Below are 19171 nucleotides of genomic sequence, written 5' to 3' on the forward strand. Positions count from 1 at the left end.
ATTATACTTTCTGATTAGACTAAAAGTTCTAGTGTATTTGAAGGCAGATGAAATTACAAGAATGGATGTGCCATATACCATATGCTATAGATCTTTCCAAATATGAAACTTATTACTTTTGTAAGATATAGATTACATAAAGTTAGAGAAAATGAAAGCTGCATCTACATGTTAACAAATTAGTCAACAATGATAAACAATGTAGCTTGTATGTATTGCTCTTGATACAGTTTAACTTGAAGATGAAGTGTGTGGTGTTATTTTACAGGTGAAAAGATGTTTTTAAAAAACATCTTCCAGAGAGTCAATTGATAAAGAAAAGGGCTTATCATTACCACCAGAACCAGCAATCACACATTGAGAGATGTGGGTAGAAGCAGCAAATCTTTATTCAAATAACTATAGGTAGTTCCAACAAGTAATGGAAGATATCTGTGAAGTTGCTGCACGCTTACATAATATGAAAACAATGTTAGCAGAAGCAGTTACAGGAAATGTAGGAACTGAGAAATTGTGGACTTTTAGCAAACACATTTTTGAGAAATTCAAAAATGTGTTTGCTAAAAATCCACAATTTCTGAAGGCACAAAATAATGGTAAAATTTTGAGTGGAGCTATAGACATTCAAGTAGATAATTAAAAAATAAAGAAGAAAACTAAGTCACCTTCACACTTTCATCACGTCCAATTACCAGTAACAATTCCTCCATCGAAGAAATAACCTTTTATTAGAGGCTACACCTCTGCAAAATTATGTAGGAATTTTAAAATGGTCCATTGGTAATAAGACAATAATTAAAACATATATATGTATAATTTTAACTAAAATTTTAGTGATTTAAAATCACTTTAAATACACCATGCTGAGGTGAAACAATAGCTTTGAGAAAGAGCCATGGATGCTAAAGTTGTCTTTATAAACTTTTTAAAACTGATTTTAATAATAGTTCAAACTACATTAGAAACTTGATTATTTGAAACAGTTTTAAAAAAATTAAAAAAAATATAATTTCATCAATATATATTCACAGAGAGAAGACAGACAGACAGCATGAGTTGGTCACAAATGTAGGTTCACCATCTTCGAAAGGCACAAAAATATATGAATAAAAACAAATAAAATTAGATTTTTTCACAATTAATCAAAAGAAACTTTGAGTTCTATCATTTTCACATCATGTTTTTGACATAGGAATTTAACAGGACCATTTAGTCCCGCTGATCTTTCTGTATCCAAATCAAAATCTATCTACTCAAAAATAAACATTAAATTCATTATTATAATAATACAAATCACAGTTTACATTTATCAGTGATGTTTTAGATTATTTTTTATTAAAAACATCTTCCAGAGACATTTTTGAAGTTTTTCTTTGCATCGTGACTTAAAGAAATTAGAATTTAAATTTACAAAGTTTTGCTAAAAATTTCAATGTATGTTAGTCACTTTAATGCCAGGAACCAAAAAAACCAAGCCTACGAAGTTCACTTGTAATCTGCATCCAGTAAAAGTTGCTCATCACTGTTCAATACAATACTGTGTTAATATAATAAATGCATAATAATCAAAACTGATTTTGTACAGAAATGATATATCTTATGATAAAAGATATAAGATTAAGATTATCATTTCTGTACAAAAAAAAAAACACCAATGCTGTTTTCTACTCCTGTGTTATCAACAAACAAACTAAAGCTTGTTATTTTAAATGTTAAAAATTATATTTCTGAATACATGTTAGTCAGTGTTTGCAAGTCACTGTATGAAATTATCTCTACACATCTGCAAAGGACATTTTAAACAGTTCTTGTAAATTATTAATTTTATAAAAAATTAAATGCTATTCAAAGTAAATTTACATTAAAAAACTCTCTTTCCAACTATTTTTTCCCACTGAAAAACAGATGGATAATGCAAAGTCTTAAAGTGAATAGGGTTTTGTTTACATTTACTACAGTAAGGCCTACTTGGATAACATTTAATTACCTCAAACAGTTGGCAGAAGCATAGAACGTAACTTACTTAACTTTACTTACTAACTTATTTAATTCAAACATCGGAACATTAGAATAGCACTAAGAATAAAACAAATTTGGAATTCGAATGCTAACATTTTTAATACCTTCAACATAAAAGATTGAACTATTAGCATCCATTTTAAAAAAGCATAAAGTTTTGAATAAACATCTTCAAATGTTTATTTATAAATTAGAAACATAGTGAAAAAATGGCAAATCCTACAAAACTGTAAAAACTGAGTTATTAACGAATTTGAATTTGAGCATCGTCGATCTGTCTTCTAAGAAACTTTCACAATTCAGTTGCATACATTACTTGCTGCATATCCATATTAATAAAATTTTGCATATTAAAGTGCTGGTGAATTGAAAAATAAATCCTCCTGTTTCTGAAAAACTTTTCAACATGGAATATGCTGTTTTTCTATCAAACTCCTTATATATTAGACTTACCTATTGGTGGTATTATAACTTTCAAATCAATCTTAATTTTATAAATATTAAAATTAGCATAACTTCCAAATATATGATTAAGAATAATTTCATTAACAAATTTATTAACAAATTCTTATGACAATGAATTTCTGTCACTTATACCCCCTTTTTTGGACTCTCTTTGCTCTTTAACAACACTAGCAAGCACCATCGTAAGATGGTTTTTTAAAAAAATCAAGTACATTGTAGGTTTAGCTAGGGCTCACAACGAGATGACAGGTAGAAAGAGATAGGACCTCACATATCTAGGACAGAGCACTCCCTAAAAAATTCTGGGTCTTTTTTAACCCATCCAGATTTGTTTCCTGGTCTCCCAAAGCAGTAGTCTGACACTTTAACCCTCAGCCATCTGTCACTATCCATTAATAAATTTAGAAATCCAATTAAATAATAAAAGAACATAAAAAAAGAATAAAAGGACAAAAAAAGATATGGACACACTGCCACATATCCAACAGAATTTAAAGTCATATTTATATTTAATAGAGATTTAAGAATTCACACACAGCATATAAATCACTGTTATTTTCTAAATACAATTATAACATAAATTTATAGATATATCTTTAACTTTTTAAATAAAATTAATTTAATTATTTAATTTTAACAGATACCAACATATCTAATTAAAAAAATATCAAATCTCAATTATTAATAAACTTAATAGTCTAAGAGTCAAGTTACACTCAACAGTGATGTGCTGGTACAGTGCAGTAAGCATCGATAAATATCACACATAGCCAATCAGAGTTTCATCTGTGACACGTGATCTGTATTCTGTCAATCATACAAGTGTCCTAGATGAAACTGTGATTGGCTATGTGTGATATTTATCAATATTACTGCACCAAATGGTCACTGTACCGGCACGTCACTGTTGTATGTAACTCGACCCTAATTCTTAACAAATTGTTCTGTGATCTGATGAATTTCTTGATTGGTAGATGTAATTTTTATGTTATCAAACATTCCATTACCTAGAGTATACTAGATTTTGTTAGTATATGTAGATAGTCTTATATCGTAAAAAATAAAAATACTTACTTCCATGATCTGTTTTATCTTTCCTAATCCACTTCTGGTCCCGCCTTGCTGTCTGATTATCTTTATCCTTTAAAGAGAGCTTTTCCATTTCTGATGTAAGAATTGTGTCACTATTATTATTACTACCACCACGTCCTCTGTAGCTACCACCTCTTCTCCTACTTCTTCCTCTAGACTGATATTTGAATTGTCCTCGATAATTTGTTGGTGGTCGCCACGATGACGACTGCTTATAATTTTCTTTATTACTTTGTCTACTTTCATTTATTTCTTCTTTAGTTTTTTGTAAAAATTTTGAATTTTCAAATGTTCTGCTTTGCACTTTACCTGCATTTTCTCCTTCACCCCAAGAATTTGAATGATTGTTTGAAACATGTTCAACGGAAGAGACAACTGTATTTGTAATACTAATTTCATTAGGTTGTTCATTTATATTATTTAAGGCAGGAAAATCACTGTCATTTATAACAATGTCTGGTTCAGTATTTTCACTATTATCTTCTTTCTTCTCGTTAAGGGCCGCATTATCATCTGATGGATATGTGTCATTTTCTTCTCGTTCTGAATAATTATTCTTTACTCTACCTCTATTAAAACCTCTGTTTGCAATGCGTCCACGAGTCATTCCTCGTAATTTTTGGTAAGCGGTTTGATCCTGCCAATTACGTGTGTACTTGGTAGGACCACGCCTAAAAAATTTTTGAAGAAATACTATAAATTTTACTTAATATTTGTAGTTTTATATATTTTAATGAATACCAATAATATAACTGCATTATTTTAATTTTGTAATAGATTTCAAATAAAAAAAATATATATACATAAATAAAATATTATAATAAATTTTTATAGTCAATTTATTAAAACATACTAACCCATATCTCCTCCTCCTCCGGGCACGCGGAGGACCATCTTCACTTCTAATATCATAACCATAAATTGATATTAATTCTTCTCTAGATTTTGGAGCCTGTTCATCTTCATGATACATATCATGACCCCATCTACCTTCATCTAACCATAATTTTTTCTTCTTTTTATCTCTATTAATAAAATAATAGAGTAAATAATGACAATGTTTAAGAGCATTGCATATAAATTACAAAATATTCCATTTTCTTTTTCAAATTTCTGATTCTTCTTTATAATATATATAAAAGCTATAAATCCACAAACTTGATTTTTAATTAATGCCAAATGATCTGTCATATTATCAAGCTATAATAAGGCTGATTTAATTGTATACTAGCAGATGAGTCCAGCAGCGCCTCAACAAAAATAACAATAAAGATTGAGATTATTAGATTATTTTGTACTTCTAACCCTTCTCAATTTCTTTAACATATATTTTTGCCTAATGTCAGCTCTAAGAAACAGTACCATTCACAGCTGAATATCAAATGGTAATCTGCCAATAAATCAAATTTCGCAAAAAAAAAAAAACCCAGATCAAATATTTAAACTCAGCAGTCTCGAAAACCACTTAAATTGTATTTTGTGCAGGCCAGTAACCTTGTATTAAGTAATTTTCCTATTTGAATGCCATCATACCGCTGGCCCAATAGAAAGAAAGGACTGACTGTTGTGAAAGGGGATTGAAGTAAATTCAACCAAAAGTAGTCATTGACCTCCTCATGGAAGAAAGGATGGTCAACAGCTAATGGCCTAAGAGAGGATGGTCTACTAATTAATACTGGTCTACTGTTAACATTTGAAGTTATCCATGTTGGATGGGTATAGGCCCCACGTGATCAAAGTTGCTACTCTGAACATCCAAAAGACTTCATATAAAACTTGTTTAAATAAAAAAAAATCTTGTAAAAATGTAAGAAAAAATTGCTTTTATATGATAATAGTGTTTACATTTTGGCAACAGATTGTATGAACTATGTGGGAAGTATGTCCTTGTAAATATTGATTTACAGAAAAATTATTAAGTTGCAATTGGAAAAATTGTAGATCTATAAATTTCACCTGTTATCCTCGTCCATCTGTCCATCCTTCCTTAATCTCAAGGAAGGAGTTAGATAGGTGAAAGTTGAGACCAGATGTGGAAAGCTTGGGGGCAGGAGGCCCAGATTAATTATATATGAACTTCTGGTTTGGACTGGAAGTCATGTTACTTGAATTCAAAATTTTTCCCTGAATGGAGTTAGATAACCGGCACAATTCTGTTGTTAACAAGAAAAGTATGAATGTCACCTGTTATCTCGTCCGTCTGTCCATCCTTCCTTAATCTCAAGGAAGGAGTTAGATAGGTGAAAGTTGAGACCAGATGTGGAAAGCTTGGGGGCAGGAGGCCCAGATTAATTATATATGAACTTCTGGTTTGGACTGGAAGTCATGTTACTTGAATTCAAAATTTTTCCCTGAATGGAGTTAGATAACCGGCACAATTCTGTTGTTAACAAGAAAAGTATGATGTATATGGGCAAGACCACCACAAAAATTTGAGAACATTGTGATGTTCTCAAATTGATGTCACAATAAATAATCACTTGTTAGAATTAGTTTGGGAACGTGACATGTGTGTGATCTACATAGGGAGTGCATCCAGGAAGACTCTTATGGGAAGCTGAATCCTATTTAGGTCTTATTAACGTGAAGAAAACCTGGGGCCATATTCTGGTCATCGTCTCTCGTCTCTCACAAGCCGGTTACTGATTGGCTAATCATTTGTTTACATTTCGAGAGATCATCGTGTCTCTCTAAATGCGATTCTGGACAACTTTTTCTCTCTTCGCTTCTCTCGTTTATCAGAGATGAACGGATAGTTGTCATTCAACCGGTCTGCCGTCTTTCGCCTCGATTTCATTATATCCAATATGGACAAGTGGATTCTATTTGCGCTGTACAATCGTATTAGAGAACGTTCTGTATCTCGGCAAAAAATATTTCGAGAGAGAAAACGCTTCTGATTTTTTTCCAGTACCTACACTGATTCTATTTTTTTTAAAATTATCCAACATCAATTATTGAACTATCAAATATGATGTTAATCTTACTTAGATAGTTAGGGAGAAATTAGATGGTAATATTTCAAAAAAAGTCTAAGTATGCATGCTTTTCTAACTTAGGTTATTAAAATTTTTATTTGTTAAGAGACAAATTGACATTACAATCTGTAAAAACGTTATAAAACAAAAGACATAACTTCGTCGAAATTACATGCTTTATTTGAACATGTGCTTTCCTTGACACGTGATCTATGATTACGTACTCCACATCTTTGAAAATTTTACAATTTCATTGGTTAAAATTCTATACTGTGTTGCATGCGCAGATAACCCGAACATGTATAATCAACCGAATAGAATCGTGACATCAACGACAAAGACAAGATCATTACGAACGACCAGAATCGCCACTGTGTATGAGAGACGAATTTCGTCTCTCGCTTTGATGTCATTCGTCAGTGAAAAAAGAGACAAACGAGATAAGTGACCAGAATACAGCCCCTGGAAAACTCCACATGGCCAGCCAAGTGACCATACCCAAACCCATGACTAACTACAATGTTTGGTGGTTTATCCATTCGGCCACTAGAGTGCACTTTTTAGAATTAAGAAAGTACCATTCAAAATGAAAAGCGCAGAGTTGTTAGATGTGGAAAATTAAATATTTATATACTCACTATAGACTTTTCACATGGAACACTTTTGATTCCATGCAGGCAAATGCTATATGCTACCTGTCACAGTAATGAGATAGTGCATCTATTCTGAGCTCTATCATTGTCAAAGTAATTAAGTGAATGTAATATATATTTTTTTAAATTATATTCTTTTTGTAAGAATTAGATTTAGTTTATTATTTTGTTAAATGTTTTGCCAATATATGGCGCTACATGTAAATCAGCAAATCAAATGTAGATAGAAATTAATTTTACAAGGAAGTCTTTAAAAAGACTCTTTTACGACAATACGTACAAATGTGTCTTTATTCCAATCCAGTCCTTTCAAATGTACATTTGAGGAATTAACAATTTCACGGCAGAGTCAACCTTTCTTTATAGGCTGCTCGTCCGCCTTTAAATGTAAAACAGTTAAAATATCCCTTTGGCAGTGACACTTCATATAAAATTAAAAATATACATTTGGTAAAAATATGTTTTTAGAAATTAATTTATTTACAGAAATCCAATAGATATTTTTGAATGCAATGTATGACATTATATAAACTAGAAGTATGTGAACGTAACTGCCGAGCTTCGTAGCAATTAGTCAAACGACCTTTCCATGCATAGCGAACAAACAAACATACATCCTCATGTAACTAGATGAAATAATTTGACTAGAGGTAGGCAGTTAGGTCATCATCTCATAATAATTTTAATAATTATAATAAATTAATTTTTAATCTAAAATTTCTGAAAGAAAACTATTATTTATATTTCAATATATTAGATTATTATTAAATTGGCCTTTAATTAATAGCCTGATAATATGGCAGACTGTTTGGCATATATAAAAGAGGGTTTACTACTTTAATTTTTAATATTTTCAAAATATTGCACTATAAATTATTGCTATAATATTTAAATATACCTTTCCTAATTTTTTAAAATTTACCAAAAATATTAATAAACAACAAATTATTTACACTAAATTTCTCCATGATTTCATAATATTTTTATACCCTTCTGCTAATTTACATTTTTTTAATGATAACTTAAATGCTGTAGTCTTTCGAATCATTATTAAATAAGTATATCATACACCTCAAATTTAAGGAATATTTTAACACCTTTACATAAGTATAACAAAATGTCATAAAATACAGTGGAACCTTGCTTAACAAGTACCTTGCACAAGTATTTCGCATAACAAGCAAAACAAATTGTAAAAATTTGCCTCGCTTAATAAGCAATGTTTTGCATAACAAGTGACGAGGAGAGGGAAAGTCCTGAATTGTGCACATGCTCCATCAGTCTGTGTTTAGCACTCGTTCCGCTAGCATCTTAGTGCCGCTTGTGATCACATATTTTTCCAAACTCGAGTTCACACATATTACTTATAAACATCAACAACCAAAGCCTGTTATATAATAAACACCCCAAAAGATATGCCAAATTCTTAGACCATGTAAAGGCTATAATTAAATAATAGAAATTAATTAATTTGACTGGAGGTAGGTAGTTATGCTGCCATCTTGTATTAAATTTTAGAAATGTCTGAATTAAAAATTAACTATTTATTATCATTAAATTGGCCCAACACTCCAAACAATAGCCCAAGAATTTGGCATATCATTTGGAGTGTTTATCAAACATATTATCTGTGATCGTTTTTTGTCTTCTACAAATGAATTCTCATTTCAGGTTGGTTCATTTCGCGCTAGATGAAATGATGATGATGATTCGTGCTCCTTAACAATGTTTATTGTATAAATTTCTTTGAATAAACATTATGCATAAAACATTTAAGTATTTTTTTCAGCGTGGAACGCATTATTATTTACATTTTATTTTACATTAATTTCTATGGGAAAAATTGTTTCACTTAATGAGTGTTTTGCATTACGAGTACGACTCTGGAACGAATTATGCTCATAAGCGAGTTTCCACTGTAACCAGAATAAAATATTTAATATAGACAATTTTATTTATGCTTCTTAAAACTAGATAAAATGAAAAATAAATTATTAAGAATAATTTGTATTTATAGATCTGTGACAATTTAACAACAGTGTCATAAGGCAATGCCAGAATTTCAATACTGAAACTCAAAACACTATCCTGCAGATGTTTTGAGATTAATTGTGATTCTAAGATTTTATCAGAGGAATTTTTGTTCAGAATACATTATGCATTCACTGGCAAACTCCATAAAAGAGCCCTTTTGAAATGGGTTCATAACATAGACTAATTCTAAATCAATGAGCATAGCTAAATTTAAATTCTTCAAAAAAAAAAAAAAATCATCTTTTCTCACAAATCCAATTTCAGAAGAGATTCTTGGTCTGTTTTGATAGAGAAAGAATTAATTCTACTAGCAATCTGTTTTATGGATAAATTTAGTGTAAATAATTTGTCATTATTTATTATTTTTGGTAAATATTAGAGAAAGTGGTTATTATTCAAAGTGACAGTTTAATGATTAAGTGTTCAATAGATGTAATGAACTGAAAATAATTAAAACTAAATTCCTCATTACTCAATATTATACTGATTTCTTACTTTCCACATAAAGCATTGAATTTATCTGTTTAATTGAATACTTCTTAAGAATTAAAAAATTTTTTACGTAAAAAGTCTTTAATCCATCTTATAGAAAATAAAATCAAATGACCAAGAATCACACATCAGTAGTCACTTGTGCAGGCCTAGGAGTGCTATTTCCCCTTTGAAAAAGTGAGAAAAGTGAGTTGAAATACAGAAAAAAGTGAATAAAAAGTGAGTGCAATAGTGACAAAACAAAGTGAAAACACAGAAGGAAAACTCAGCAAAATAGCGGTAAAAATTGTTATTTTCTTTTTATTCTGTTATGGTTAAACACATTTTAAAAATTTCTGTATATACTGTAATATAGTAGCCACTCGTTATATCGCGTTTTTTTGGTCCCCCAAATTTTAAAAGCATTTGAGTCAATTAATTTTAAATTACCAATTGCCACTGAATTTCTATTTGCAACGAAATACGAGAAAGAGCTAAATATGCAGAACAGGTGGATAGATCGATTGTCATTTGTTTCCTTTTGATATAAAAGTTGTTTATTTATTAGTTTTAAGTACAGTCTCCTCATTTACAAGTTTCTGTGAATTCGAAATTTCATACCTTTATGTGAATTAACGGTATTGCGTCAATTCACATAAAGGTGTGAAATTTCGAATTCACTGCATAATGTGTAAGGAAAAGATCTCTTTAATTCTGAACGAAAACTTTAAAATTTTTATACAGTAGTAACTTTATTTTGCTTTTTAGAGAATTTTTACTCTAATTTTATAAGTTTTGATGTTCTATTATATATTCAATATTTATTTTTTTAAATTTTCAATTACAGCATTTATAATTTTTATTGAAAAATATAAACTACACGAATTTCTAATAAGCGATTTATATAGTACTGTATAATAAAATCGCAATTGATGTTTTGTTTTTATATCGACAGTATTTGTCTTTCAATGTCATTGTTAAAGAAACAATAATGCTAAATGGGCGTTCATGGTTTCGATGTTTACGTAAACGTCAATTAATTCGATATAACCTACGAATAAAATTCAGGATTGAAAAACTAAGCTTATTTTATATCAGAAACACTTGCTGATGAAAGAATAGCGATTCCATAGCATGTATAATCTGTTCAGTAAAAGCCCAGAATTTTTATTACTCGGTTATATCGCGTTTTTTTTCTGTCTCCCGATAACCAGTGGCTTCTGTATTTCAAGTAAACCATGAATACTTGAAAAGTCTTTGGCTTCTGTAAATAATCAGTCATGAAAGATGATGTTCTTTTATTAAGATTATTCTGCATGTTATCAGCTTCCTTCTTTTTCGCTTCCTCTTGCTTTTGAACACTTAACACTAATAAGCATCACACGTGCTGCTTGTACTTCATTCATGTTCTTGCTGTTAATAGCCTTCTCCAGTTTTTTTGTTTGCTGCTTCTAACAAAACTTGGACGGTCGCATGTATTTCATTTTCTTCTACATTTTTCTGGTTTAAACTCAGTTGCAGTTCCATAATCTTCATGTTACGAACAGCTTTCTTTTGTTGTTCTTCAAAACATTTCTGTGCTCTTTTTTCCGTTTCTCTTATTCTTTTAACTTCTTTTCATTTTCCAATCGTTCTTGATAATTTCTATGCACCGAGGAAGCTAACTTCAGTCGTCCTTTGTAATAGGTACAAGGTGTGGGCTTTGGTCATACATGTTCAGTCCCTCCTTAACAATCAAAAGTGAATTAAGCATTCTTTCCAACACTGATGCTCTATCAGGAGAAAGTGCCCGGCATAAAATTGATCCTCTCTTTCATGGGAACGGGAGTTTCGATGCTGATTTCACTAATTTGGCTATTCTCGGATATTTATCATTATCAGAAACTGTTTATTTTTTAATGCTTCGAGATGTGTAAATATTGATTTCAAAATAAAATAATAAATCTGAAATAAATATACAGTACTCCAAATAATATAAGTAAAATAATATTTTATTAATGATTTCATAAATAAAAAGGAACTTTTTCCTGCAGATGAATAAAAACCAACATCGTTGCAAAGTTGTTAACCTTTGGGAAGCGTGTGAAAATCTTTCTCACAAGCAATTACGTGTTGTACTTTTTACAACACTTCGAATATTTTAATTTATTTGGTAAATTTTATATGTAAATATGAATTTACATTTTCGTTTACTTTTTTAGTCTCTCAATTAATGCACAATTATAATCGGCATAAGAGAAGATTAAAAAATGGATATTTCACAAGCAAAGTAATCACACATTTTATGAAAATAACACTTACTATATGGAATAATTATACTTGTAGTCAATTTAAACATACATTTATGGGAAGATGTAGATGTGATTTAACGTTAACAATATGCTATGAAATCATTAAAGTAATTTTATTAAACTCAAGTTTATGAAATTATTTAAAGATAAATCAAGTAAAAAAATATTTTTGTAAACGACAACTCCATAACCCGATTGTTAATTAAAACCAAATAATCTGCCAAATTATTGGGCTATAACCAGGATAACTAAATGGTCAGAAACGAAATCTTTTTTAGTGGTAGGAGGTTACGCTACTATCTCGTGTTAATTTTAATAATTATATATTTTGAATTTAGAAGCGGCAGCAGTGTTGTCAGCTTGAGAGATTAATCCCTCTGCGTAATGTGTTTTCCCCTGCAAAAGGACTTTAGTGATTTTCTTAGAAAACAGCCAAAACCGCAGGGATACTTAGAATACTTATTTTTAAACTCTGTAGAAGGAAATGCAATTCAGATAAGGTAGATTTTGGCGAATAATGAAAATATGGCATGAGTACATAACTTTACTCAACACTGGCTTCTGAATTTGTAATGAGAGGGATTTTTTAAGTGCATAAAAGGTTTTTTTAAATACGTTAAATAAATTTTTGTTTCCTATAACCTAACGACACTGAGCGGGCAGTTGCAATTTTGAGTCTGCTCAGGGCCGCGTATTTTCTTCTAAAAAATTCTATTCCGATAGTCCGATAATTCGGCAATTCGTTTGGCTTTAAAATTATTTTTGGTTTGTCCCACATCTTAATTAAGCACGTGAAAATGACCAGAAAAGTGAGAAAAGTGAGGATACTTCAGAAAAGTGAGTACAAGTGAGAAAAGTGAGCGACTCCGAGGCCTGCTTGTGGCAACTAATGTGTGATAGGAAGACACATGACATGCAACCCTAATAGAATCGTTTTGATTTTGTATGTTTTGATTAACAACATAACTTGAATAGTGTAGTAAATATACACAATCATTGCAGTGATAGTAGTAATAGTACTGTAGTTAATGTGCAATATTTTCCCATTGATATGAAGATACAGAAGACTTATAAGAATATATTCTTAGTGTGCATATAGTATATTTTGCTCAAAATACTATTTACAGTCTGAAAACAGCAAAAAGAAACAGAATACAAAAATGTAAATTAACAGATGAGAATCATATCAAAAATTTAGAACATTGTACCAGTTTTGAATATTTAATTTGGTATTTCTAATAGAATAGAAATTTCAAATAGCATGAAAAGATCACCAAACTATAATTTCATTGTCATCTTTTACTGGAAAATTACCAGCATCTACTGTTGAACATTTTGATAAAAGTAAAGGTGAAGAGTATCTATTGAGTGACAGTTTGTTATAAAAAAAATACGATTGTCATACGGGGGCATTGATTTGATTAGTAGCAACATAGTAAGATATAAAATAACGTGTGGTAATAAAAAATGGTATAGAGTATGAAAATTTTTTATTATTTGCTGGACATGATAATGAAAAATTCCTGGAAACTGTATAAGGAAGTGCACACAACACTGAATAATAAAGATGTTATGCAACTATCTCAGTTTCACACTAAATTAGCATATATCTTATGTAATGTAATTAGCAAAAATGAATAAACAAGGGACATTTTCATTTTAACATACAACATATATCATAGCAGAAAAAACAAAAATACACCTAAAAATATTACAAGTAAAGACGATCAAAATAATCAGGCATTTCAATGGCCCATCTGGATGGAAAAATAAAGCAGATGTTAATTGCCATTGTGCAATGATTCCACAAAAAACAATGTGGAAAAAGTTTACAGTAGCATTTTGCTATGACAAACATAATTGTTTCAAGCTATTTCACACACAGTAACAACATGCTAAGTTTTATATACTTCACTTCACTGCATAATGTTGCAGTTCTGCAACATGTATTTTTTTTTAAATAATGATGTGCTATGAACTTAATGTTTTGTGAATTTTATGATGAATAACTGTATCCAATAAGAAAAAAATGTTTTAATTTATTTTTAAAAATTCATGCAGTGAAAGGTTGATTATAATTAACTAATTGTTACTTTTATACAGAATATACAAAACATATTATTTTTATACTATATTTTTATATAAATAGTAATAATATAAAAAAATTTTCAACTTACTTAGTATCCTTTTTCTCAGTATCAATTTCTGTATCTGAATTAATACGATCATCGTGCTCATAGAATGAACCTTTTTTTGGTATATACTGTGGATTGCGACGATCTTCATCATCATCTAACACTTTCTCTTGCAACGTTACACTTTCCTATATTAGATAGCAATATGAATTAGAAATATAAGATAATTTCAAGTAATTTTAAATTGTTAGAAAATTAATCTATTAACACCTACTTCACCATCACCCTGTTGCCTTTCTCCTTCAACGCATTCATCTTCCTCTTCTTCATCCTCATTGTCATCTTCATGTTCAAAAAATTCTCCTTCTACTTCAGCATCACAAGTATCTTCATCTTCTTCTACTAAAACTTCAGATGTATTAACTGCATTCTTTTTCCTGGTCTAAAAATAATTAACATTTTCAGAATAAATCAATCTTTAGACTTAAACTTTTACAAAATCTATAATGCTGGAGTAATAAATAATACTGTAAAATATAAATACAGTAAACTCTTGCTAATTTGCACAGACTAATAGAAATGAAGGTTATTTGCATTTACAAGAGTCAGAGTTAATGGAAAACACCCCACTAACTCAAACCTTTATAAATTCAAACAACCTTCACTGATTCTTCTCTGATGACATCGAAAACAAGATGATTATTAATTCTTTTTACCTCTATGTCCTGTTTTACATTTCTGTATATATATTGTCTACTTGGACCTTGTTTATTAATAGAACTTATTTAAAGAACATTAAGATAGATACACTGTTTTTTTGATATTTTATGTTGGTATTATTGCTGTGTTAACACTGATCAATAAAGAAAATGTAAATAATTTTTTCTTATCTTAAACATCATCATCAGGTGTAATGTCAATTGTATAAAATACTTTAAAAAACAATGCTATAGAATGTTGTAAACCTGCTGAAGAGGGACCTTCAGGTCCAAAACACACAAAAAGAGTGTACAGGTGACAATAAAGATATTTTGTTTTGACTAAAATCTCTTCTCTTTGCTAATCAGAAACTTCACCAGTATAATAAGTGCTATTAATGAACAAGGTCCAAGTAAACAATATATATACAGATATGTAGGATGACTATACAGTACAGTAATTTATGATCAGATCTATACAAAAGCTTTACTGAGCTTTAACAGGTTATACTGATGAATTTATTATTACAGGAAACAAGCTGAAAAATTCCATAACAGCATAGTATACAGTAATGTACAGTCTATAGTAACTTACCAACTACAGTAGTTGGACTACGAACTCGAGATTGAGTTTTAAAGTAAACACTTGGCTTTATTTCCATCACTATTTAGTTGATCAACTAAATAGTGATGGAAATAAAGCCAAGTGTTTACTTTAAAACTCAATCTCGAGTTCGTAGTCCAACAAATTCATCAAACACGTAAAGGACAACTACAGTAATATAATGCACAATATTGCAAAGCCTTCCACATAGGAAAAATAAATCCTGCAATGAGAGTTGTGTAACTTTCCTGGCTGTTAATGAGTTTTTATTTTAAAAAAAAACTTTTATATTATTAAGCAAAATAAAATTGTGTGATGCCATCTGTTATAAAAAGTATTTTATAACAAAATCTTGTATTTTTAATTACTATGGTATAAAATGGCAAAAAGTTTAATTTTGAAGGTAGAGATAGTTTTATAAAAAAAATATAAATGTTAATAACAAATGAAATCTTCATTAAGTCCTACCCCTCTTGAGATATGATACATGACACCCCTTTATCTCCTCATCCTTTCCACCTTTAACCACCAAAATTTAATAGCATCAGTGCCCCTTATACACAAGCTATCATACCAAATTTCATTTCTTAATCTTTGCCCCTTCCTGAGATATTAAGTGAAACAGACACACACCCATACAAAATTTTTTCTGCCTTTTTTTTTTACTTTTTTAGATTCAGAAGGTCTCAAAACTTGGAGATTTGCAAAAAATACTTAAAGGGTCGAATTTGACAAGATTCCTTGTTATGTATATATAAAAGCTGGGAAAATAACACTCATTAATTATAAATTTATTATGATTATAATTAAGTAATTATAATTGTTCTATTGTTAAAAAATTTTAAATTACTGTACAATTTTTCAAAAAAATTTATCCAAGTTATACAAAGTCCAAGTTAGCAGGGTTACAGATTCTGTAAAAAAGGACTGTTTTCTTTCCAGTCAAATCTTATAAAATTTAAACAACCTTTGCCAGATTTATTCTAGAAAATGAATTACTACCGAGATTTGCAAGTTGACCCAAATGGGCAGAAATAATACGTCCATTATACTTCATTGACATAATTTAACAAGAAACTGTATTGGAAAGAGTGGAAGATAGTAATGAGATAATTTGATAAATATCATGTGTGTCAGATAGAGTCCAAAAGCCATGTTATGGTATGAGAATAAGGAATATAATACTTGTAAAATATCAAATAAGACTCAAGAATCAAAAATTAACAGAAGCAGAGCATGAACAGATTGTGCTTTTTCATTTGCAAAGGATATCTCATTTTACAATTGCAAAACACATGAAATATTTATAACAACATTAAAATGGTACCACGAGACTAGATATTTCAAAAATAATTAAGCAAGAGCAAATTACTACTGCAAGAAGACTGATTTATAGCAAGAGAAGCTTTACAAGCTTGCATGAAAACTGGAGTATTACTGACTGGGCAAGGTTACTTGGTCAGATGAATCCAATATAAGGAGTTATACAGCAAATCATATCCACTATGCTTCTGATTTCATACATTCACTTATAGTGTTTTGGAACCTTCTTAACTACACCTGTAAATTTAAATGTTTTTTATGTTGTTGCTGTGCAGCTTTTTGGGCATTCTGAGACTCAATGCACTTTGCACCAACCAGGAGAAACAGTCTGGAATGTATTATACCACAAAAAAGCATGATGATGGAAGCATATCGGTCTGAAGCTGGATGTCTGCCTCAAGATCAGAATGTTTGTGAGTGAAGGTCAAATGATTTAACGAAGATATCCCAGAATATTATTTCTGGCAAAACAATTCATTCTGTCATAATTCCTGCAAAGTAATTTCTCTGAAAATGTAAAAAAAAATTTTAAAATTTTCAGTGGACAAACTGTAAAAGAGTTCTCCTTCAGTCCATTCATACACCATCAGGAAATAACAATTTCACAGTGGAGTCAACCTTTATTTGGAGGCTTCTTGTCTGCCTCAATATGCAAAATGTTATGATCTGCCCTCTGGCAGTGGCATAGACATTTATAAAAATTATACATTTAATAAAAAAGTTTTTGCTGGGACGTAAGTGTAAAGGTCAACTCTGCCACAAAATTGTTATCTTCTGATGGTGTGCAAAAGAACTACAAAAGAAGACACTTTTACAATTCATCCACTAAAAATTTGTTAAAATTTTCTTACTTATTGTCCTGGCAAAAAACTTTATTATTAAAATTTAAAAATTTTGCCATTTGATTTTATATAACAATAATATATACTGTGGTCTTCCATCTTCCCACTATTTTCTGCAAAACAGTCCACATCCACAGGAACCTCACACAAACAACTGTTGCCTTGCCTGTTATTTCAACAGTTTGATTCAGTAAAGTTAACTCTATTTTGTTGAATCTCATAAATATGTTAGAAATTTTATCATCTTCCTGTTTACTGCAATAATTTCTTTTTCAGATCTTAAAACTTTTAAAAAAGATATCATCTTGACACATTTTTTACTAGAAAACAGATACAGTAGAGTGTCGTTTATCCAAAAGCCAGTCAACCGAAACGTCGGTTAACCAAAAGCTTTCCAGTCGGACTGTGTCGTGCTGAATCAAACATTTTTGATACTAGATTAACTTCTAAAGTATAATTTTTAACGATACAATAGCCTCGATTATTATTATAAAAATTTTCGTTAGGCTTAAAATCGACGAAAATTCAACAAGAAGCAACACGCAATGGAGAAAAATTTCAACATCGGATAGGTTAATATATTTTTTCATACATAATCAGTTATCCGAACAACCCCAGTCCCCAACTGATTCGGATAAACGACGCTCTACTGTACTTTCTTTTATCTTATAGTGCAAATTTTATAATTATTCTGTTGTTCTAACTTTTACAAAAATATGTGGTATTTTTATTACTTTTTATCCATACAATTGATAATGAAATTTAGTTTCATTCAATTAATTTTTTTCTTTTTTCAAAATTACATTAGTTAGAAATAAAATTTTCTGAATTTGTATTTAAAAATCTAAGAATCAATCAGTATAAATTAATATTTAATTGCTTTCTTAGTGATTTTTAAAAATTGCATTTAAATCATACCTAATGTAGTTGATTGGAAAATTGTACTCAAAGGGTTTATGTTTTATAGAAACAAATATATGTATCAGAAACATTTATTATTAGTGACAAATAGTAACTTAACTTCTTTTCTGTTGATATCAATAAAAATGAAATTTATAAAAGTTATAGAGCAAAATCAAGACAAGATCCTATACACCAGTTAGTAGGCTGCCTTGCATAGGGTAATTCTAGAAGATTTGTCACAGCAGGAAAGTTGCTACACTTTTAAAGTATTTCAGATCCCAATTACCAGGTTTCACTAATTGTACTTTTACTGTTTCTTTACCATCATTGTAGTTTTAAAATTTTAGCACTGTTAAAGCCACACTTCCAAGAATATTAGCTTTTTCTCTCTGGTAAGTACCGGTACCTATTTCTACCCTCAGAATTTCACGACACTTCCTAACACCATTAATGTTTACTAAATAGTGGATTTAGTAAATATTAATTAATTATATTAAAAATAAATAGGAAATAGTGTAATGAGTTAAGCTTATTTTAAGCAACAGGTGTTGATTTGAACCAGTGCACATTTACTTTTTAGTGTAAGGGGTTGCAGAATCCCTACCTGCTAATCAGTAGTGATGGTGCATGAAGATGCTGCAGGACAGTTTCAGTAATGTCTTA

General features: G+C 29.9%; 1 protein-coding gene across 2 annotated transcripts in view; it reads right to left on the bottom strand.

Annotated features, from left to right (window-relative positions):
* The window catches only part of LOC136974623 (protein CASC3-like), an 82223-nt gene that overhangs the window by 20787 nt on the left and 42265 nt on the right, over positions 1 to 19171 (bottom strand). For both annotated transcript variants that reach the window (XM_067269553.1, XM_067269558.1), the window contains exons 3-6: positions 14413 to 14580; positions 14181 to 14326; positions 4434 to 4601; positions 3559 to 4247 (exon numbers count right to left, since the gene is read on the bottom strand). In XM_067269553.1, coding sequence (XP_067125654.1) covers positions 3559 to 4247; positions 4434 to 4601; positions 14181 to 14326; positions 14413 to 14580 — 1171 coding nt within the window. The remainder of the gene's footprint in view (positions 1 to 3558; positions 4248 to 4433; positions 4602 to 14180; positions 14327 to 14412; positions 14581 to 19171) is intronic.

Source organism: Centruroides vittatus, unplaced genomic scaffold (assembly GCF_030686945.1).
Source record: "Centruroides vittatus isolate TY-2023 unplaced genomic scaffold, ASM3068694v2 contig_1079, whole genome shotgun sequence".
Lineage (NCBI taxonomy): Eukaryota > Metazoa > Arthropoda > Arachnida > Scorpiones > Buthidae > Centruroides > Centruroides vittatus.